We start from the raw sequence: 23848 nt of genomic DNA, 5'->3' as shown, positions 1-23848 counted from the left end.
TGAGAGTTCCCATCAAATGAATATTCTATTAGTTAAATGCTACAAGTCAGTTTAAATTTTTAAATAATTAGAATATAATGAAATACATAACACTGAGATGACTTGGAACACAAGTTTAATTTTTCTTTCAAGGAAATCAGAATCCTTTTAAATGCTTATGCCCCAGGGATATCATTAAGATCGCCATGATGTCTGCAAAATGCTGTGGGAATGGAAAGCAGCGACTGGGCCACAGCTATGTGTCTATAAGAAGTACTTGGAGAAACTTCTATTCCTACGTGGAGGCAGACAGCCAGGCAGTCAGAGGTCACACTGTGCACCAAGGAGAGTGTGCCTGGGTGGGTAAACACACTGCTATCCCTTTAGGTCAACTGGCTGACTTCGGCTTGACCTCCCTAGGCAAGAGCCTGAGACTTCTAATCCTGAACATTTTGGAAACACCCGAGAATGATGGCACCTTGAGCCTTCGACTAGACAAGCATATGAAGGAAAGAAAGGGGACAAGTCTACAAGGAGGAAAGGAGTGTCCCCACCCTTGCTCTCCTTTTTATAAAGAATAATCCAGACCACTTGGAAATGAGTCATCACAACCTGGATGATCTGGGCCCCTTGGATCTGAATGTGACAGTCTTATGACTCGATTTTCCAGCCCAGAGTTAATCCTTATCCAGGACCTTGCAGTAAAGGCATGAGTCAGAAACTTCATGCAGACATTAATATCACCGCCTCATGAGAATTTCATCTGTTTTCTGCCTTCAGCTCTCTGCTCCAGTGAACCTAACCCAGTGACTGTCCTGGGGCTACTAAATTTCTCTAGTTCTTTCGACATAATGTTCTTGAAACCCAGAGGGCTCAACCCTACAGCTGAAAGCCCAAGCTGGACTCGGTGGTTCATGCCTGTAATCCCAGCACTTTGGAGGCTGAGGTGGGAGGATCGCTTGAGCTGAGGAGTTCAAGACCAGCCTGGGTGACAATGGAAGACCTCAACTTTACAAAAAGAAAAGAAAATTAAGCAGAGACAACGGTGGTATAGGAATGGGGCTATCAGGGAAGAATGTAGTCAGAGCACATATACATCTTGTGTTCACCATGTCTCAGGCACTGTGTTAAACGCTTCTGATGAACTATGAAACTGAACCACCAGTGTAACCTCTTAAGATAGGCACTAAGATCTCCATATTACAGGGAAGTGGTGAGGGCACCAAGAGAGTAAGTGACAGCTTGGCAAGCACACCGCTAGGAAAAGCCAGAGCTGAGATTCGAACACGGGCAAGCCAACCTCAAAGCCCTGCTGTCACTCCACCATTCCTTTGACTATAAAACTAAGGAAATATCTAGCTGGTATAATTTTTACAACCAGTATGATTTTTAAAAATGGTTTAGTGAGTACTTCTCAATTACATGATTAAGTGTGTGTGACACAATGACAAAACTTTTTTTTTTTTTTTGGAGACAGATTCTCATTCTGTCCCCCAGCCTGGAGCATCACGGCTCACTGCAGCTTTGACTTCCTGGACTCAAGCGATCCTCCTGCCTCAGCCTCCCAAGTAACTGAGAGCATAGGTGTGAGCCACCACACCTGTCTAATTTTTATTTTTAGTAGAGATGGGGGTGCTCACTATGTTGCGCAGGTTGGTTTTGAGCTCCTGGGGTCAAGAAATACTCCCTCCTTGGCCTCCCAAAGTGTTGGGATTACAGGTGTGAGCCACCACATCTGGCTGACTCAAACGCTTAATTCAGAGTGTAGCTAAGGACGATGAATTTCGCCACACAACGGCTCAGGTACCATAGAGCTCTGCCTACTTCCTGAGAAACACTTTAAGATTTCCTTCAGACTTGAGACACCATGTGGCCAGATGTGTCTGTGAGTCACAGCAAGGAGAAGCCTGCAAGATCCAGTGAGGAGGGAGACATAAATCGCTCCTAAAAGACCAAGTAGAATTTCTGTCAAGCTACGTTCCATAACTGGCAGGTTTTGGGGCCCGGCCGGGACAACTGTCATCAGTATCTAAAACATGGCTCCGAACCACAACATTTCTCTGCTAGTTTAACATAAATTCTTCCAGATTCTGTTTAAAGCCATTTCCTCTTAGAAAGTAGCTGATTATCATCTGCTGACTATTAAGCTATGAGGTACTTAACATCCACCTAAGGTTTCGGGTACAGCCAAGTCAAATTCGGCTAGTATCCCGGAACCTTTTAATAAGCAGTGATATTACTTCTGGGCATCTTCTGTAACCACCCCTTCACATCTCACTGACCTCATCCTGGCCCAGGGCTGCAGTTCCTGAGTCCTAGAAAACCCCAGCCCTTATAAGAATCTATTCATTTTCTAAAATAGAACTAACCTTTATTTTGCTTCCGGCAGTAGTTGGGCGCCCTTTCTTGTCAGCTTGCAGATTTTCCGGAAATAAAGACTTTATAAAAGGTCTGGAAAAGGAGAAAGAGAATGAATTAGCAATCTGTAAGTCCCTTGGGGGCTGAAAGCTTGCCTTTCTAAAGGATGGAGTGGAGGGCTGTCCCCAGGCACAAAACCTTGGCTACAGAAAAGCCGTCTGACTCACAGCACAGGACATCAAGATGTGACTTGGGGAAATGACCAAGGGACAAAAGACACGAAGGGAAAGAATTCTAAGATATCAGCAACTTGGAATCAAGGACTGCAAAATAAATTTTAAAACTCTGCCTTTCCAACGTCCCTAGACAGGAATTGAGGTATATCTTGACAGGAGAACCTAACAGGGGGAAGTCAGTATGGGATTTTAGGGTTTTTGTTTTCTTTTTGAGACAGGGTCTTGCTCTGTTGCCCAGGCTAGTATGCCGGGGTTCAGTTACAGCTCATTGCAGCCTGACCTCCCAGGCTCAAGCCATCTTCCCACCTCAACCTCCTGAATAGCTGGGACTACAGGCAGGCACTACCATGCCCAGCTAATTCTCATATTTTTTGAAAAGAACGGGGTTTTGTCACGTTTTCAAGACTGGTCTCAAACAACTGGGCTCAAGTGGTGTTCCTGCCTCAGCCTTCTACCCTGCTGGGACTACCAGTGTGAGCCACTGCGCCCAGCCAGCATGGGTTTGTTAAGACAAGTAAGACCAGAGCTCAGGGAACTATATGAAATGTCTGGATTCAGTGCTGATGCTGCTTGGCTCTAGAGCAGAATTTCTGAGCCTGGGCACCACTGGTAGCTGCAGCTGAACAATTCTTTAATTCTCAATAATTCTTTAATTATTCTGAATAATTCTGAGGAGGGGGCCTCTTCTACACATTGTGGATATTCAGCAGCATCCATGGCCTCTGCTTACCAGGTGCCACTAGTACACTGTTCCCAGCTCCACACAGAAAACCCTCACAAACTGCTTTTGAGTATGAGCAATTTTAAACGGGGCAGTAGCAAATCATGAATGCTCTGCCTGCTGAATACACTTTCATTAGTGGTACTAACTGAGCTGCATGTGTTTATATGTCTGCCTCACTAGCAAAAGGGCAAGGGCAATGCCTTACTCATCTTGTGCCCCTGGTGTCTGAAGCATAGCATGGTGCACAGTTGGTCCATAATGTGTATTTGCTGACTGGGTAAATGATGGGATCCATGTAAATTAGCAATCTGACACTCAAACTCACTTCCTCCTCAATGACTTATTGGGTACTTGAATTTTCCAGGAAGTCTCCCCAGTAATCTGCTTTTAACTTGACCAGATAAAACTACAGATTTTGACATCAAATGTGCTTACAAAATAATAGGCCATGGCCTATATGACAGCAGTTTATGTGGAAGCAATAACAACTCTTAAACTTGGCAGGAATTTTACTAGTTTTTAACAAACAATATCTGGAAACAAGTTTGCACCCGACTGCCATAAAACCCACAAGCCAGGACTTGTGGCTTACCTAACCATTTCAGAGAAGAACAAATAGATATTGCATGTTTGAATGAAAAGAAATGCAAAATCTCAGAAATGGTGGTGTGACTGCAAGGAAGGGCAGGGATGGAGAGCAGAGGGTGAGGAGGAGCAGGGAGCTGCGGAGAGAGAAGTAAATGGAGCAGAACAACTGACCCGGGCCTGAAAAGGAAACACTGGCTTTACTTTCACTGCAGTCAGGCCTTTATTAGGAAGTTATCAGGTTTGCTGTCATTGATTAGAGAAGCTGGCCTTGCTATTCTGACAGCTTTAGAAATAGAGACCAAAAGGGCAGCTCTTAATTGGAGGAAGTGCTAGAAATTGTAAGATCTGGCATGCATGGGCTTTGCCTTACATGCAAGGCCTGCTTCTGTAAATTTCATCTCCTGTGTGTTTATCCAGGATCGTGAGAACCCTTTCAAGGAAGAGGAAAGGAAGGCAGAGGTGGTTTTGAGAGTTCTAGTGGCATGCAAGACGGATACCGCCACTGTGCTACCCCTACAGCTTAAACAGGGTCTTGGGAATTCAAATGGATCTGAGTCACTCCTCCTTTTGTTGTCCCTCCCAGAGCTCTCAAGCCATTTCTTTTTTTTTTTTTTTTTTTTTGAGATGGAGTTTCACTCTGTTGCCCAGGCTGGAGTGCAGTGGCATGATCTCAGCTCACCGTAACCCCTGCCACACAGATTCAAGCGATTCTCCTGCTTCAGCCTCCCGAGTAGCTGGGATTATAGGTGCATGCCACCACGCCCGGGTAATTTTTTGTATTTTTAGTAGAGACGGGGTTTCACTGTGTTAGCCAGGATAGTCTGGATCTCCTGAACTCGTGATCCCGCCTCCCAAAGTGCTGGGATTACAGGCATGAGCCACCGCGCCACCTCAAGCCATTTCTTAAGTACTTCAGCGACTCTGCTTACTGTGGGTCTTGCTAAGTCATTGACAATGACTTAAAATTCAATGACAATGAAGAAGAGTTCAAGGGCAAAGTATCATAGATGGTTCCCTTCTTAAATGGTCAGAAATGGCCATCTCAATCCAAACCCAGTGTGCTCACTTCTTCCTGATAATAGTACTGAAAGGTAGAAAGCCTGAGGTCCTGAAGGACATGTAGATGGCACTTGGAATTCAGGAGCGTAAGTGTTAGGGACATAAGGGAGAGACTGATATAGGAAAAAAGAAAGCTATTTTGAGAAAACAAATAGATGAATGATAATCCAGACCCAATAGCACAAAGGACAAAATGCTAACCACTAAACATCACAGGTGCTCTGTTTTGTTTTTCTTTTTCCTTCTTTTTGAAATAGAGTCCCACTCTGTTGCCAGGTCAGAGTGCAGTGGCACAACCTTGGCTCACTGCAACTTCCCGACTCCCTGGTTCAAGCGATTCTCCTGGTTCAGCCTCCTGAGTAGCTGGGGTTACAGGCACGCACCACCACACCCACCTAATTTTTGTATTTTTAGTAGAGATGGGGTTTCACCATGTTGGCCAGGATGGTGTCGATCTCCTGCCCTTGCGATCTGCCCACTTCGGCCTCCCAAAGTGCTGGGATTACAGGCATGAGCCATCGTACCCGACCTTTATTCTTTCTGCATTAGAAATAGGATCTTCCTATGTTGCCCGGCTAGAGATCAGAGACTATTCATAGGAGCGATTTCAGCTCACTGCAGCCTCAAACTGCTAGGATCAAGTGATCCTCTTGCCTCAGCCTGCCCAGTAGCTGGGACTGTAGGCGCACACCATTATACCCAGCTCACAAGTTTATTTTCATATTGATATAGGTCATCAAACCTATATCCCTTGACAGCTATGGCAAAACATACTTACAGCTCACTGCTCTGCATAAGCTCGATGAGATCCATAAAAAGCACATCCCGGTTCCTTTCACAAAAACCATCCATGTCATAGGATACCTGGCCAAGAAAGGAAAAAAATCTAATTTCATTGAACAAAATGTAATTCATTCAGCAAAATCATTCATTGAACAAAAAAATGTAGCTTCGCTAAACAAAAAACCCAAGCTGGCAAGGCTACCCTCACCACAACGTGTGGATTTCCAGATGCTGCATTTGGAATTTCTTTGTGCACTGTCACAGGAAGGTTGTGCACATGTCTTACTTGTTAGGTGGCTTAGTGGGGATGGCCTGCAGATGCTGATGAGGATCTGGTTGCCAGGATAGCTCAAATCATCAATAATCAAAACTCCAATTCTAAAGGCCCCATACCCCTTCTTCAGTGGATCCATAGGGTGTCTAAGTGATAAACTCAATTCTTTTCCTAAATTTTAGCTAAGACAGAGCAAAGGTGAAACCCCTCATGTTTGGCAATTCACTGCAGTGAGCCATGTCATCTGAGGCTTTGCAATTTCTCCCAAAAGTGGTATCAAATTTGCACCAGCCTGGCCAGAAACTCATGCTGATACTCTGTTCAACAAGAGATCAGCAGGGATGATGGATGAGACCAGGGGATTTTCACAGGATGAGGAAGTCCCCAAGACCATGACCTCAACTTACTTTTTGATCATCAGCAGCCCTACACAGCCTAGCACCCAGTAGGCACCCAATACTCATGCATTTTATGAGGACAACACCAAAAGTGAACTCCAGACCTTCATTTTTACACCTAGTCAGCACAGTCAGACAAGGAATGCAGGTCTGTGATTGCAGCAAGAGGCAAGATGAAAATCCATTTCTTCAACAGCTAATATATGTAGCAGAGTAATAATTCATGTTCTAAAAATATACAGTAGTATGGTGAGTTTTTAGTGCTGGATGACTCCCAGGCAGCCCCTACCCAGCTCAAGCTCCTGTTGACTGTTGCAGTATGGGTCCTGGCCAGGACTGGCACCAAGGCAGTGGGACCCTTTATAGACCTCTAGGCTGGCCACAATGGCTCATGCCTGTAATTTCAGCACTTTGGGAGGCTGAGGCAGGTTGATCAGCTGAGGTCAGAAGTTCGAGACTAGCCTGGCCAACATGGTAAAACCCTGTCTCTACTTTAAAAAAAACAGAAAAAATTAGGTGGGCATGGTAGTGGATGCCTATTAATCCCGCTACTTGGGAGGCTGAGGTAAGAGAATTGCTTGAACCTGGGAGGCACAGGTTGCAATGAGCTCAGATTGTGCCATTACACTCCAGCCTGGGTGACAGAGCAAGACTCCATCTCAAAAAATAAATATATAAATAAATAGGCCTCCAGACCACACACCAGAAAGCAGGAGCCCACTCTGGGACACTGGGAGATGGTGCAAGCAGCTACTGGTACACAAAGCACAGTGCCCTATCCTTCCTGGCAGGGTCACGGTTCAGATGTAACCTTATTTCCAGCTGCGGTTAACAGAAGCATTTTTCTTGGCATTCATGCTAAAAATAGAAAACTAGTAATTCCAGGGTTCTGAGTTAGCTTTTTAAACATGTCAGCTCTTGACGAGAATATTCTTGGTAAAACAAACTCCAGAAATCACTTGCTAGAGAAGCAGCCATTCACCACCTCGGTCTGAGCACCCACAGAAAGCACGTGTCGGAAGCGCTGGCAAGGCCCGCGCAGTCGCAGTAGAGAGTCGGGGGCGGGTCATGCGCACTGGCCGTTGAGGGCTGACGGTGCTGACAACGGCTCTCTTGGCGCCTCGACGTTTTGATCAGCAGCTTTTTTTCCGTTCTCTCCCTCCACTTCTTGAGTGAACAGCCATGAGTTGGACCGTGCCTGTTGTGCTGGCCACCCAGAGAGTGAGCTCGGCGGGGGTGAATTTCCTGTGCCTGGGGACGGCCCTGTGTCCCCGTCAGGCGGCGCGCCTGCCGCTCAAGGGCACCTGGCTCTTCACCCCCGTGAGCAAGATGGCGACTGTGAAGAGTGAGCTTATGGAGAGCTTCACTTCCGAGAAGCCCGTTCATCACAGTAAGGTCTCCATCATAGGAACTGGGTCGGTGGGCATGGCCTGCGCTATCAGCATCTTATTAAAAGGCTTGACTGATGAACTTGCCCTTGTGGATCTTAATGAAGGGAAACTGAAGGGTGAGACAATGGATCTTCAACATGGCAGCCCTTTCACGAAAATGCCAAATATTGTTTGTAGCAAAGATTATCGTGTCACAGCAAACTCCAACCTAGTGATTATCACAGCAGGTGCACGCCAAGAAAAGGGAGAGACGCGCCTTAATTTAGTCCAGCGAAATGTGGCCATCTTCAAGTTAATGATTTCCAGTATTGTCCAGTACAGCCCCCTCTGCAAACTGATTATTGTTTCCAATCCAGTGGATATCTTAACTTATGTGGCCTGGAAATTGACTGCATTTCCCAAAAATCGTGTTATTGGAAGCGGCTGTAATCTGGATACTGCTCGTTTTCGTTTCTTGATTGGACGAAAGCTTGGTATCCACTCTGAAAGCTGCCACGGATGGATCCTCGGAGAGCACGGAGACTCAAGTGTTCCTGTGTGGAGTGGAGTCAACATAGCTGGTATCCCCTTCAAGGATCTCAACTCTGATATAGGAACTGATAAAGATCCTGAGCAATGGAAAAACGTCCACAAAGAAGTGATTGCTAGTGCCTATGAGATTATTAAAATGAAAGGTTATACTTCTTGGGCTATTGGCCTATCTGTAGCTGATTTAACAGAAAGTATTTTGAAGAATCTTAGGAGAACACATCCAGTTTCCACCATAATTAAGGGCCTCTATGGAATAGATGAAGAAGTGTTCCTCAGTATTCCTTGTATCCTGGGAGAGAATGGTATTACCAACCTTATAAAGATAAAGCTGACTCCTGAAGAGGAGGCGCATCTGAAGAAGAGTGCAAAAACACTTTGGGAAATTCAGAAGGAGCTTAAGCTCTAAAGTTGTCTAAAACTACCATTCTGGCTGGGCGCTGTGGCTCACGCCTGTAATCCCAGCTCTTAGGGAGGCAGGGGCGGAAGGATAGTTTGAGCCCAGGAGTTCAAGACCTGCCTGGGCAAGACAGCAAGACCCCGTTCTCCATAAAAAGGAAAAAAATCAAAAAGACAAAAAAAAAAAAAAAAAAAAAAAGAAAAAAACAAAAGTACCATTCCTATATTGTTGAGGAGATCACGGATGCAGGATATTTTTTTCAAAAATTTGAAAAAAACTTGAATTCTTGAAAGATGGAAACAGGAAAGTGGGTAGAGTGACTTTCCTATTTATTTAGTCCTCCAGCTCTTTGATTCAGCATCCAGGTGCTGGATGATACTTATTTACAATTCCTAAAGAAAGTGTGTTTGGTACCTCTGATGTAGCAGCACTTGGCTTGTTATATATATATAAGTAGTTGGCATTTGGTTCCCAAAAGTAGGATGTAGGTATTTGTGTTTTAGAAATTCTGCTTCTTTTCATTAGATGTTTGTTAGTTATTTCATTCTTGCTGGCTTATACCTATGTTCATTTATATGCTGTAAAAAAAAAAGTAGTACCCTCCTCTACAATGTAAAAAGTATGTACATTCAAAAAAAAATGTGCATTAATATATACAGTCTTTTGTTTTGCCTCCCTCGATAGTAAGTTCTATTTGTTGAATGACTAATACAGCAAGGCATGTCATTTGCTTCATGAGAAAACAGATCACAGACCGAAAGGCTTAAAGCAGATAGACATTAAAATGGATATCGGCCATACCTTCCCAGCGTAATGGTGAATGATGAAGCCTTGGTTCCAGCTGTTGAAGTGCTCATGACTCCCAATCTGCATCTGAAGTTTCTGGAGCAGCGTCTGATCTGCCCCCTCACCCACCGCATGCATCGTGGCGCACACGTCATCCAGGATGCTCATGATGCCAGGAGGGTTCTAATGAGACCAAGAAGGCAAGGCCCTAGTCACTGACCTCTCCAAAACAGACAAGTCCTTTTTTAGGCAAAGGAACACCTCCCCTGACTTAAGATACCATCTTGAAAGTCAGTCTTCCCCTTCAGGCAAGAATGTAATTAATAGTCCCAAATGGGGAGTCACCACTTAGATCTAAAGAGGGAGGAAACTCTATTTTCCAAAAAACTGTTTAACTCCCTGAAGTCTTATCCAAGAGTCATGCACAGATCAGTATCTGCTCACTCATATTCATGCCAAATTCACTTTCAGAATCCAAAAGTAAAATAAAAACATTTTCTTTTGACCGAATCTCTTTCTTAATGTTCTTTTTTGGCCTGTTACCCATGTAGTTATCATTTATATAATTATTTAGTGTACACATTCTATAATGCATTTCTTTTTTCACATAGCACTAATTTTATTTATTTTTTTACTGACACAGAGTCTTGCTCTGTCACCCAGACTGGAGTGCAGTGGCATGATCTTGGCTCACTGCAACCTCTGCCTCCTAGGTACAAGTGATTCTCCTGCCTCAGCCTCCTGAGTAGCTGGAACTACAGGCATGTGCCACCACCCCCAGCAAATTTTTTCATATTTTTATTAGAGATGGGTTTTCACCATGTTAGCCAGGATGGTCTCGATCTCCTGACGTGATCTGCCCGCCTTGGCCTCCCAAAGTGCTACGTTTACAGGCTTGAGCCACTGCGCCCAGCTATTTTATAAGCATTCCTCATGTTTTACATATTCTTCATACTTACTATTTTAATGGCTGTATTTCTCGGTTCTGATACACTATAGATTGTTTAATAACTAAGTTGTCTATGGATATTTTTACTGTTTTCAGTTTTATAAAAAGTCCTACAGAAATATCTGTTATATATCACTTTTATTTTATTTTGATTTTTTTTTTTTTTTTGAGACACGGTCTTGTCTTGCTTTGTCACCCAGGCTGGAGTGCAGTGGTGCAATCTCAGCTCACCACAGCCTCAACCTCCCAGTCTCATGCAATCCTCCCACCTTAGCCTCAATAATAGCTGGGACCACAGGTGCACACCACCATGCCTGGCTAATTTTTGTATTTAGCTAATACAATTTTCATATTAGCTAAAGCTTGTGTTTAGAAACAGGGTCTCACCATGTTGCTTGGGCTAGTCTTCAACTCCTGTGCTCAACCTGCCTCAGCATCCCAAAGTACTGGGATTATAGGTATGGGCCACCACACCTGGCCTGAAACAGTCATTAGGGCTAAAGTCCTAGAAGTTGGACTAGAACACAGGGCCAGTGTTATGGCTCTTCACATGCTATGTTATCATGTGACAGTTGTCTACTCTTAGAATTCAGTAACAACTTCCATTTGTAAATTGACATTTTACTTAAATCCACATGTTCATATTTACTACCAGAATAAAGCCCTACTGTTCTCTTTTCACACATACAGAAAAGTAGTACAATTGCTCAAATTCTCTGCAAATCAGTGTTGTCACTTTGCCTGTTGTAAAACAATGAAACAGAGAACAGAAAGTCAATGTAAACCTGTCAGCAGTGACAAGACATACGAAACCAACACTTACCACTTTGTTCTCTATGAGGTCACACACAATTTTGTTATTAAAGTACTCAATGGGTGTCCATCTTATTCCCTCTTGAACATATTCTTCCTGTAAGACAGAAACCAGGAACTCACATTATTACCCAAATAGCAAGAGCCCTACACGGAGAGACCCTGAATGGACAAAAATTCCCATGAAAGAGAAAAACTTGAAAGTCCTCCAACAAAGAGTAGGAACTTGAATTTCTTATTTTCTAAGAGGTAATAGGAAGGAACATTTTATTACTTGGTAATTTTTACATTTAGTTTGAACTGTATGAAATTGTTACCAAACAATTGTTTTTGACAATTTAGTAGTACCAAACTGATAAATCATAAAACTCTTAAAAAATTTAACATAGGACAGGAGTACAGATTAGCATCAAGGTACTTAACGGGAAGGTTCTTCAGTCTATTAGTTCCTCATTTAACTTGAACACTGCAACACTGTCCTGGTTTTTTCCTCCTCCCTCACTGGTCTCACTTTGTCGGCTTCCTGTGCCAGCTCTTTCTTCTTTCCAGACCTTTATATGTGGTGGAATCTCAGGGTTCAATCTTCCAGCCTTCTCATTTTCTCAGCCCTCCTTCTCTAGGTGGTTTCAATCAGTCCCATAGCTTTAAATACCACCTACAGGATAATGACTCCTGAATTTATTTCTCTAGTCTAGACCTCACCACAGGGTTCCAGGCTTAAATCCATCCTATAGATTGGGATCTTCACTTGGAAGTATAATAGGCCTCTAAAACCTAACCTGTTCAGAGGAACTCTGATTCCACATTTCCCATGGCCTCCAAACAACCCCTTGATTAATCTCATTCTCCAGTAAACAGTGTCACCATCAGCCCTGTTATCCAGGATATAAAGCTGAGAATTGCCCATGATTGCTTCCTCTTTCTTGGTTATTGCTAATTATTTTGAGCAAGTCCCATTGGCTCACTCTCCAGATACTCCCTCTCACCACCTGCACTGCTACCATGGCTGTCTAAGTCTCTACCAAGTCTAGCACAGTCTCCTACAATAGCCCCCTCACTGGTTTTTAAGCTTCCGTTTTAGTTTGCTTTCCCCTGCCTCACCCTACTCTGTAAGTCTATAACAGCCCGAGACCTTTCCAAAAACACAAATGACAAATCAGATCCTGTCACTCCTCATTCAGAATTCTTCCGTGGATCCTCATTCCACTTACTATAACGCCCAAAGTCTCAGCCATGCCCTGCAAAGTCCCCGTAAGATCTAGCCCCTACCTCCCCATCCCATCACATTCGCTATTGCACTCTTACTCGGCTGTTTTGCTCTAGCTACTTAGTCTAAGGGTTGAGGGAGGCTAGAGGTTCATGTGAAACCCATAGGGAGACTACCAAGTCGGTTAGGAGGCTACTGCAGTAGGCTGGGCTGGATGTGGTAAGGACTTAGGCAGCAATGGTAGGATGGGTTTCATGCGAACCTCTAGCCTTCCCCAACCCCTAGAGTAGCTAGAGCAAAACAGCCATAGGCAGGTTCCTGGGCCTGGTATTTCCCCTGGTATGGTATTTTCTAAGCAGAGGCATGAACACTTCCGTAACTAAATGATCCCAAAACAGCCTTTGATGTGTGCAGTGGCTTGAATAGTATCCCCAAAATTTCATGCCCACCTGGAACCTCAGAATGCGAGGTTTGGAAATAAGGACTTTATAAAGGTAATCCACTAAGGATCTCACAATAAGTCATCCTGGGTTTAGAGTGAACTTGAAATCCAAAGAATAGTGTTTTTCTTTTTCTTTCTTTACAGTTCACTCTCCATAGAGACTGTCAAAAACTGTCAATGCTAACTATATTTCAAGTCGTCATGGCGGGGTATTGCAAAAAGTTTTCACTTAGCAATAATCATGACTCCGATAAACCTCACTGGCCACAATATTGCCACTGTGCAAAGCTAAAATGGTGCCTTCATAAAAGAAAAGAGATGGAGATTTGAATATAGACACAGAGGGACACTGAAAAAGGCTATGTGAAGACACAGGCAGAGACTAGAGTCAAACCGCCATAAGCCAAGAAATACCAGGGGCCACCAGGAACTAGAAGAGGAAGGATTCTCCCCTCCATCCTGGCAAGGAGTGTGGCCAGATTTCAGCTCTGGGCGCCAGAACTGGTAGGGAAGAAAGTGCTACTGTTTAAAGTCACTCAATTTGTGGTGCTTTGTTATGGTGGCCCCAGGAATCCTAAACAATATGATATCAGCAAACAACGGACACCGCTCTGAACGATTTATTTATTATTATTATTATTATTATTATTTTTTTGAGACTAAGTCTCGCTCTATTGCCCCAGCTGGAGTGCAGTGGTGTGATCTCAGCTCACTGCAACCTCTGCCTCCTGCATTCAAGTGATTCTCCTGCCTCAGCCTCCCAAGTAGCTGGGACTATAGGCACACACCACCATGCCTGGCTAATTTTTGCATTTTTAGTAGAGACGGGGTTTTATCATGTTGGCCAGGCTGGTCTTGAACTCCTGACCTCAAGTGATCCACCCGCCTCGGCCTCCCAAAGTGCTGGGATTACAGGTGTGAGCCATCGCGCCCAGCTATTACTTATTTTTGAGACAGTCTTTCTCTGTTGCCTAGGATGGAGTGCAGTGGTGTGATGATGTAGCCTCCATCTCCTGGGCTCAAGCAATCCTTTCACCTCAGCCTCCAGAGAAGCTGGGACTACAGGCTTTTGCCACCACGCCCAGCTAATTATTTTATTTTTTGTATGGATGGGGTCTCACTTTGTCACACAGGCCGATCTCAAACTCCTGGGCTCAAGCAATTCTCCTGACTCGGCCACTCAAAGTGCTAGGATTATAGGCATGAGCCACAGCACCTAGCTTGCATCAAACTTTAGAAGAAACTATAGCAACGCATGTTACCTCCGATAAATATTGAAATACCAGTTTTGTTAAAAATGCATGTATTATTAGGGAAGACTGAGAATGGAGTAAATCTGAGAAAACCAAGTCTTTTTTTTTTTTTTTTTTTTTTAAGACGGGGTTTCACCATGTTGGTCAGGCTGGTCTTGAATTCCTGACCTCAGGTGATCTGCCCGCCTTGGCCTCCAAAGTGCTTGGATTACAGGCGTGAGCCACTGCACCCGGCCGAAAGCCAAGTCTTTTATTTGGAACATAATATATGCCACAGTCAGTGAGGGCTGGAACTAGGCTCCCATTTCCCACGTGCTCAATGAATCACTAAAGTAAAAGCAGTCAATCTTACGTCCAACATCATAGCATCATTTGCTTAAAGAAGGCAAATGCTGCAGATGGTATTTATATTTCACAGATTAAAATGCCACAACGGCTTATGGTTTTTCTACCTGACTTTGTTAGGTGCATTTCCTAATATAAGACTGGAACCCAAATCTGTTATCAAAAGACAGAAATCTATACCCTCTTAAACAAAATAAATTATAAATAGAACAGGATGAAGGAAGAGGGACTGCTTACCTGTTCCGCTTTTAATGTCAGTTCAATAAAAATCTGCTGCAGTTTTTCATTAACAAAGTTGATACAAAACTGTTCAAAGCCATTTTTCTGGAAAAAAAAAAGTTATTCACATGTAACTGTTCCATAAAATCATTTAAAAGTCATTTCTTGAGTGATTTATTGAAATTTCTTGATACAAAAGGCTTTAATAGAAATGTTGGAAGCATCAATAGAATGAAGTTTATATTTAGGAGAAATTAATTTGGTAAAGGTACATGAAAAACTCAGAAAAGCAAAAACGAACCTGAGTGGTTTTTTGTTTGTTTGTTTTTGCATTGCCTAGAATTATTTCTTGCAGGTGAGATGAAATATGTCACCCTCCTCAACCCGCAGTTATTCAAACTGGCCTTACCTGGAATATTTCAAAGCCATAGATGTCCAGGACGCCAATGTTGTACTCTTCATGGTCCTTCTCCATGGCTTTGTTGATGGACTAGAGAAAGTAAACAGCATGGCAGTGAATTCCTTTCCATGTACACTAAAAATGGGCATGTGCTGGGGAAAAGGAAGCTGGGCTACACAGCAAACACTACTGCCTGCAGGACGCAGAGGACAACGTGAAGGCAGGACACTTGCTGCATTCACAAAGTCTCAGTGCAAAGTCGAGTACTTTGAAAAAACACCAGGATTCAGAAAAGCAGGTACAGTAGAAACAAAAAATGTTTGCTTAATCATGATAACCACTAATTTCTGGCCAACTCAGCTTTTTCAGGAAGTCTTAAGACTTAGAAGAAAATGTCATCTTGGATGGTCAAAGTAAAACCTATTTCACATGAAGAACCCACATGGAAGGCTTTGTAATTGCCATTTCCATTGTCTTCCATTCACCGGTCATTTAGTGATGACCCAACACAATATGCCAGGGATGCTAAAAACGACCATCCTTGTTCCCAGGAGCTTATAGAGAGCTATCTATGGATAGTAACAATAGTCATTAATTTTGAATTGATAATAAAAGCAGCTTACATCTACTGAATATTCACTTTTGCCAGGGTTTGCTAAGCGCTCTCAATGTATGGTTTCACTGAATTCTCATTTCAATTCTCATAATGGCAGTGATACCATTATTTTCCCCATTTTCCTGATGGACACACCAAGACTTGCTTAACATTGTTCTAGTAAGAAGCAGGGTCTGGGAATAAATTTTAGCAGTGTCATGCCTAAATCTGTGTTCTTTTTCTCCTGTCACTTTTCTTTTTTTTTTTTTTTTTTAATCACTGTGAGAAGAGGCCAACCAATTCATGAGAACAGACTTAATGATTGCACGGGAGGTAAAGGATAGAGCGGGTTGGTGGCTGATGCAGGAGGGGAGGAATGTAAGAGAAAAATTCTTTGAGGTGTTGAATACCTGGATGGATTCTGAAGTATCAGAGGTTTTTCCAGGCAAACAAAATGAAATATCTCTTTCGTGAGAGAATAAGTAATCATATATAATACATAGTCAGTGTCCAGTATATGCCACCTCAAATTAGGATCACTTACATAAGCATTCAACTACTTTTACTATTTACAAAAAAAATTGACAGATGACAGGAAGGAAGGAGGGTAGGAAGCCCAGCGCTGGAAGGTGCTCTGAACAAACAGACAAGAGATACGGATTCTAGTCCCAGGCTGCACAGCCCTCCTACTGATTGGCCTTGGGCAAAGCCACCATTACTCAGGCCTGAAATTCCCTTCCAGTAAAATGAGGTGTCTGGACAACCTAACTGCATGACTTCTGTTTAGTATGACCCTGACCTTCCCAAGCAATTTAATCCTTCAAAAAGCCACTAGAAGTACCCAGAATAGCTCTCCTACCCTGTCACGCCTAACCCTACTCTAACCACACTAACCGTACTTTAAGCCACATAGATGTTAGTGCGTAAAATACAGATTCTTTGGACCAAACAGCCCCACTGTCGTCCCTCGACTAGGGTCCTTCTAGCTTGAATATATAAATGTCAAAGGAGCAAAATAGCTAGGAATGTAGCTTACATCTATCACACAGTAACAGCGTGACCTTGGGAAAATTCCTTAATCAATCTATGCCTCCCTTAATTTATCTGTAAAGCAAAGATAATACTAACTCACAGGGTTGTTGCAAGAATTAAGTGAGGGTTTTTTCCCTTTAAAATACTTAGAACAGTGTCTGGGCACTTATACAACTAGCTATATAACTGCCTGCTATCATTACTCTGCCGTTTAGAGGGTATAGTGATTAACACAGATTGTTACCGGCAGCTCTGCACTGCTGACAGACGAATTTTCAGAATATATATGTGATACACATATATAAATATATATGCATATGTAAGTGTGTACGTATATATATACACACACATATGTAATTATGCCATAACCAAAAATATCTAACAGTTTCAAAATACATGCCGAAAGTTTTTTATATTCTTCCCTTCAAAAGATGGAGCCTCACTGCCTTCCCCTTAACTGTGGACTTTGCTTAGTGACTTGCTTCTAACAAACAGAATGTGACACAGTGACTACACCTGAGTCCAAGATTAGGATATAAAAAACTGGCTTCTTGCTCATTCCCTCTTTCAGATCACTCACGCCAGGGAAAACCAACCATCATGTTATGAGGACATTCAAGGGGAGGTCCATGCAGCAAGGGACTGAGACCTCCTGCCAACAGCCACATGGGCAATCCATCTTTCAGCCAGACTTCAGATGACCACAGTTCCAATCAGCATCTTGACTGCAGCCTCATCTTTGAGTCAGAACCACCAAGTTCAGTCAATCCCAAAGATCTGACCCTCAGAATTTGAGAAAACAAGTGCGTATGGTTTACAGCCACTAGGTTTTGCGTTGATTTCTAACACGGCAATATGTTAAAAACGCATTCCTAAATCTTCAGGCCCAAAAGTTAAGAAAGGCCCATGAACGTGGGTCTCCTCTTTCTCTGGTCTCTAATCCTAGCTTTACTAAATATTTTGTCAGGAAGAAACTTGTTGCCACATTAGATTTAACTAAGGTGTCTTGGTGGGCAGTTCTAAAAGGAAGAACAGGATTCAGTGATCGCAGAGTGAGAAGATAGAAAGTAAAGTAAGGTAATGGGTGAAAGAAAGGAGCCAGAGCAGGAACACAAACCCTTAGTCATTTTACTCTTTTTGTTGTTGTTGTTGGAGACAGTATCTCACCCTGTCCCCCAGGCTGGAGTGCAGTGGCACAATCTTGGCTCACTGCAGCCTTGACCTCCCAGGCTCAAGTGATCCTCCTACCTCAGCCTCCTGAGTACTTGTACCACAGGCATACACCACCACACTGGAATAATTTGTATTTGTGTGTGTGTGTTTTGTAAGACGGGCTCTCACCATGTTGCCAAGGCTGTTAAACTCCCGGGCTGCAGAGATCGTCCCACCTTAGCTCTCAAAGTACTGGGATTACAGGAATGCGCCACCACTCTCGCCCGGCCTACTAGTTTTACTCTTTATAGCTAAAATATAAAGCATCACCAACATCAACTTGTGTTACTTACATCTACCAGGAAATCAAAGACTCGGGCATGCAGGGCCTTGGCCAGCGCATCCCGGGTGTAACAGGCCTGCTCCACGTTGAGGGTCACGTGGATGGATTCGGATTTGCCTCCCCACTTGCTATCCATCTGCCGGCTCGTTAGCTTTTCTTTTAACCGGTCCTGGTTTATCCCTAGCAGATACGCAGGAAAAGCTAAAACTGTAGAACATAAAACAAAACAATCTTTCAGAATTGTAACAATGCCAATTCATCTCACAAACATACGGAGGCACTTATGTGCACATGCGCGTGTGTGTACACAGAAGGCGCAATTACGGAGCCCCAAGAGCTTCTGTTCCAGTGAAGGCTGCTTATCAGTCATCCCACACACATCCATCTTCTTTGTTGTTCCTGATTGTTTTATTACATGAGTCAATTCCTATGATGACTGAGACTTCCAATAACACAAATCAGGGATCCAAGAAGGGTGGCAAACCTGTCCCTCCTACTGAGATCACAGTTAAAGTGCCTAAAATGGACATCTCTCAAAGCTTCCAGCAAGACAGCACGGAAGGAACTCAATCAAGAAACATTTCTTTGGCTCCAAATATTGTTTTCTTCCTTTCTAGTACAATGTTTTCAAAGCATTATTTTTGAAGCACCTGGTATTCCTGAACTAATAATTACAACCAATCCCATGTTTATTGAGTATTTAGCATGTGTAGGGTTACTAAAGAGAGAGAAAAGGATAGAGAATATGTGAGAAATCTTGAAAGCAATCTAGACAAGGCAAAAATAGCGTGCCAAATAAAGAACCCTTGGAAAAGCTGAAAACGTAACACAGAGAGACAAGATCTGGAGAAATTAGAACAAGAAGATATTACTACTTGCTGGGGTAGTCAAGAGATTGGGGCTGGGCGTAAAGGATGAGTAGGATTTGTGTGGATGCAGAGAGGAGAAAGGCGTGCACCAAGGGGAGGAAGCAGAAGTGTGGGAGGCATGATGGAGATGGCACATGGTCTACAGTGTGTGGACTGGCACTGGCTACAGCTCAAAGTTCAGGACAGATTAAAAAGGTGAAGACAGATCCCAATTCTGGGGGTCCTTAAATGATATGATACATTTGGGCTGGAGGCAAAAGGGGGTCTGAATGTCTAATAAAGAAGGGCGTTATGAGAAGATCCCTCTGAGGGTAGCATATGGAGTGAAATGAAGGGGATGGTGGTGGTCACATGACAGCACACCCATCCCACCCTAATGTCACAGAGCATGGCCATTAGTGGTCTTCAGATAGAAAAACTGAGACTTCCACAACTCAACATCTTATTTCAGACCATGAAACTTACCAGGAAGGGCTAGTGGTATAAATGGGGTTTTCTGGATTTCTGGGCAAAACGTTCTAATATAAATACATGACACCATTCTTCAACATGAAAGAATGCTCAGATTTTTCCAATATGAATGAAAGATTTTTATAGATGCAAATGAAAATTTTGAACTTGGCTATGAGTTTTCTTTTTCTGCATAATGCTTTACCAAAATTATCTGATAAAAGTATTTTGTTAAAGGCCTTATGATGCCAAAAAATCGCAAGCCTCCCAATGAAGGATAATCTGCTTCAATTTCACAGATGGTGTTAGAATATAACGGGCTGACATTTCTCAGTATACACCTTCCAATGAGATTAAGTCAGTGAATGCATTTTGAAAAAGTGTAATGCCAGAACAAGACATTTATCACCTATATGAGTGTTTCACAAAAACACTTTCAGCAATGGAAGGGCTCCCTTTTAGAAAGGACATGTGAACAAAATCAAATGCACTGATCTGAAAATGGCCATTGTACTTAGTTTAGTTTTAGTGTTAACACATGTCTAGGAATCTGGATGTGTCTTCCACTCAACTAAAACTTTCTGTGCACAGAGTGAGGACAGATGACATTCATAAATCAGACCAGACACATGTGGAGTTGCTGTGAGAATCAAGAGACATTTACCAACATATCCAACATATAAGAAGTCTTCGATAAGGGAAGAGTATCATGTTGGTTTTATCATCAGAAGCTTATCTCACTAGATGCAGTGGACATTGTCATCAGTGGTTTATAGGACAGTCACAAAAGCACCTCTCATTACTTATAGGAACTCTACAGTGAACAGGTTTATAAAATGAATAATTAGCCTCAATCTCTCTGTTTTGTAAATGTGCCTTTCTCCCGGGCCCTAACCATGTTCCCACATGGTTAATATATTTGGTTAAAATGTTTATGCCATTATCTTTACAACTTACGCTAAAGACATAAAACAATAAGGGTGCGGATGAGAGTCCTTGAGACGAAAGAGAGAGAAGGGACTGGCAAAGACACAGGCTCTACTTCCATCTTGTGGTCCTTTTCTGCAGAAGAAGGCATGGAGGGCTACAAGCACTCGCAACACAAGGAATGCAATCAGAGCCACAAGCTTGGGGAAACAGCTAAGGAGACTAGAGAGGAAATACAGCACTTGGCTTGAAAAATAATCCATGCCATGTTTTTCAAACTTTTATGGCTGGTGCCTGTCCTGATGCCAAAATTACAGGGCTGCTAATATTGACTTTCTTCAGGTTGTGAGTTTCCATTAGGCAGTTGTGCGTGTGTCTGGATGGGACTGTCAGTATGGAAGCCTGGAGAACTGGGGAGAGACAGGAGGCAGAAAGCAATGATTTACTTTAAAATGCGGGTGTATAACTTGGATATAGCTAATCGGAGTCATGGAAAACACAGAAGAACCTGCTAAAAAGTAGTATTTCCACACATTTACATAATGAAGACACATTACTATTACGGCATTAAAGTGTAAAGCAAAGTTACGTTTAATTTTTCCACCTAAATTTGAAATAAAGAGAGAAAAATCAAAAATGTATAGAAAAAAATTGAATTTTTACAAATTTAAAAGAAACAGCATGGTAAAAAAGGTTCATCTGTCTTTGGTATTGAGTTTCTGTGCTTTCTCATCTGTGAATAGGAACAGGGTAAAGGAGGGGTGCTGTCCCCTGTACTTTTCCTCCCGACTGTTATCAAAGTAGTGACTTTTTCTTTCAATAAAATTCTTAGTCGAATCCGAGTCACGGCACCGAAAAAAAAAAAAAAATTCTTTGGTTAATTTGGTGTTTAAGACCTGCCATCTCACTGCATTGCTGTTGGACAGGTAAACATGTACCTAAGGTGAGATTTGTTTTGACTTCACAGTAACGACAAGGTTTGATCAACGAAATTTTATACTTCCATTGGTCCAAGGTCAGGTAAAAACACAGCTTGTTTGGCTGGACACGGTAGCTCATGCCTATCATCACTGCACTTTGGGAGGCCAAGGCAGGAGGATCATCTGAGGTCAGGAGTTTGACACCACTTTGGCCAACATGGCGAAACTCCGTCTCTACTAAAAATAGAAAAATTAGCCAGGCATGGTGGCGCATGTTTATAATCCCAGCTACTTGGGAGGCTGAGACGGGAGAACTGTTTGAATCCAGAAGGTCGATTCAAGATAGCACCACTGCACTCCAGCCTGAGTGACAGAGCAAGATGCCGTCCGTCTCAAAACAAAAACAAAAAACGAAAAGCCTGTTGTTATTAATGGCTATTTTGCTTTAGTAGGCCTTTTCTGATGAAAATCTTACCTTTTTTTTTCTACACTGTAATAGCTAGAGAAAGTCTGCTTTCTTCTATCATAAAGGCATGGACTACCACCTCCCTCTACAAATTTATTTCATAGATAAACTGTAATATGAGAAAGATGATAGAACCAAGACTATTCATTTCAGTAGTGTTCATTCAGTCTTGTAACAGCAGAAGACAGAAACCACATTAAGGCCCAACAATAGGTGACTGCTTCAATAAATAAATAAAAGCGTAGCCAACCAATGGAATGTCATGAAGCTATAAAAAGGGCAGCCAGGCGCAGTGGCTCACGCCTGTATCCCTAGCACTTGGGGAAGCCAAGGCAGGAGAATGACTTAAGGCCAGGAATTCGAGACCAGCCCTGGCAACTAATCAAAACCCCATCTCTTAAAAGATAAATCTCCTTATGAATTGATATAGAATAATCTCTAAGATAGATAGATATATAAAGAAAAACATACAGATATATATATATATATATATATATATATATATATATATATATTTTTATTTTTTTTTTTTTTTTTTTCTTTTTGAGATGAAGACTAGCTCTGTTGCCCAGGCTGGAGTGCAGTGGTGCAATTTCAGCTCATTGCAACCTCCGCATCCTAGGTTCAAGCAATTCTCTAGCCTCGGCCTCCAGAGTAGCTGGAATTACAGGCGCGCACCACCACCAAACCTGGCTAAGTTTTGTATTTTTAGCAGAGAAGGGAATTTCACCATGTTGGCCAGGCTGGTTTCAAACTCCTGACCTCAGGTGATCCACTCACCTCGGCCTCCCAAAGTGCTGGGACTACAGGCATGAGCCACCATGCCTGGCCTAAGACACATATGAACTGAAAAAGCAACTGTAGAACATTGTGTTATAAGCCCTATGATGGCACAACAGTGGGAAAAAAGAGTGGCTGTGTGCAGTCGTTCTGGAACACACATCCCTTAAAGGCAACACAAGAGACTGGGAACCTTGGTTACCTCTGACAAGGGTAACAAGTGAACTAGTAAAGGTAGAGAAGGGAGAACTTTCACTGCATTCCACCCTGAGCCATGTTAATGTATTACCAAATGAACAAAGCCCCAAATCAAAGGAGACTGTTGGGAGGGAGGCCCATTCCTAGACCTCTCTGGCTTCCATCTCCACCTTTTCCCACCTCCATGCCTCCAGCACCTCTAGGCAAGGAATTTCATGGGCAGTTGCCAGTGCTGGGCCTTACCCATCTGGCTGAGAAGACGACGAACTCTGGACATCAATGTGCAATACAACACCTCTTCGTTCAAACATCTAGGGAACTGTTTGCTGTTTCAGTGTCATGATTTTGTTTTCAAGCATAAAGAGGCAGTAAATTACTCTACTATCCCAAGAAGGCAAAAGAAATCCAGTCTACTTCAACAGCAACTACAACCAGAGCAACACTCTTACATTAAAAGGCCAGGTGTTCATGATCTTACTGGAAACATAGGCGCATGTGTTAAACTTCAAAGACAAGGTATGCAAAGTTTAGAAACACATTTATCAGTATTATGATTGGTAGGTCACATTTTTAGACTTGATGGACACCCTGTATATTTATAGTTTTCTACTCCCTTCCGTGGTAAACATAATTCATCTTTTTCTTTATAAGATAGACATCAGAAGTTAGCAGAACTTCCCTCTTTTATCAGAAAAGAAAACAAAAACATTAAAAAAAAGAACCTTATTTGGAATGGAAATATCCCCACTGCATTTTCAGCAATGAGTGGGATACTATTTATTACTAAGCATCTAAATTTATCATCCTTAAAGAATGCTGAGAAGGGAAGAATGTCTTCCTGGGTGGCTAAAGGATGTGTGGGTTCTGAGAGCAGTCTGCAAGCTGTTGATGTCTCAGAGGCTGAAATCACGTGCCACTGTATTTATGGTACATTTCGGGCACATGTAACCAACAGCATCTCTCTACAGGAAGAACCTGATTTTT

At 42.7% G+C, this 23848-nt stretch overlaps 2 protein-coding genes and 1 non-coding gene across 3 annotated transcripts in view; 1 reads left to right on the top strand and 2 right to left on the bottom strand.

The window, feature by feature from the left end:
* The window catches only part of MYO1E (myosin IE), a 232332-nt gene that overhangs the window by 57327 nt on the left and 151157 nt on the right, over nucleotides 1-23848 (bottom strand). Inside the window, exons 10-16 of the mRNA XM_032297293.1 lie at nucleotides 18265-18461; nucleotides 15142-15222; nucleotides 14751-14837; nucleotides 11277-11363; nucleotides 9520-9687; nucleotides 5723-5808; nucleotides 2349-2430 (exon numbers count right to left, since the gene is read on the bottom strand). Coding sequence (XP_032153184.1) covers nucleotides 2349-2430; nucleotides 5723-5808; nucleotides 9520-9687; nucleotides 11277-11363; nucleotides 14751-14837; nucleotides 15142-15222; nucleotides 18265-18461 — 788 coding nt within the window. The remainder of the gene's footprint in view (nucleotides 1-2348; nucleotides 2431-5722; nucleotides 5809-9519; nucleotides 9688-11276; nucleotides 11364-14750; nucleotides 14838-15141; nucleotides 15223-18264; nucleotides 18462-23848) is intronic.
* On the top strand, nucleotides 7452-8891 carry LDHAL6B (lactate dehydrogenase A like 6B). Its single transcript, XM_032297294.1, has one exon. It carries the CDS (start codon nucleotides 7582-7584, stop codon nucleotides 8725-8727), a length of 1146 nt encoding a protein of 381 aa, XP_032153185.1. The 5' UTR covers nucleotides 7452-7581; the 3' UTR covers nucleotides 8728-8891.
* On the bottom strand, nucleotides 13065-13205 carry LOC116564615. The gene has a single exon (XR_004274993.1). It is a non-coding gene; the product is annotated as a U4 spliceosomal RNA (small nuclear RNA).

Source organism: Sapajus apella, unplaced genomic scaffold (genome assembly GCF_009761245.1).
Source record: "Sapajus apella isolate SASKATOON/1434 unplaced genomic scaffold, GSC_monkey_1.0 scaffold37, whole genome shotgun sequence".
Taxonomy (NCBI): domain Eukaryota; kingdom Metazoa; phylum Chordata; class Mammalia; order Primates; family Cebidae; genus Sapajus; species Sapajus apella.
This window is presented reverse-complemented; position numbering and strand designations above follow the sequence as displayed.

Coding starts and splice junctions, on each gene's coding strand:
- LDHAL6B (XM_032297294.1), top strand. CDS start 7,582: ATGAGTTGGACCGTGCCTGTTGTGCTGGCCACCCAGAGAGTGAGCTCG.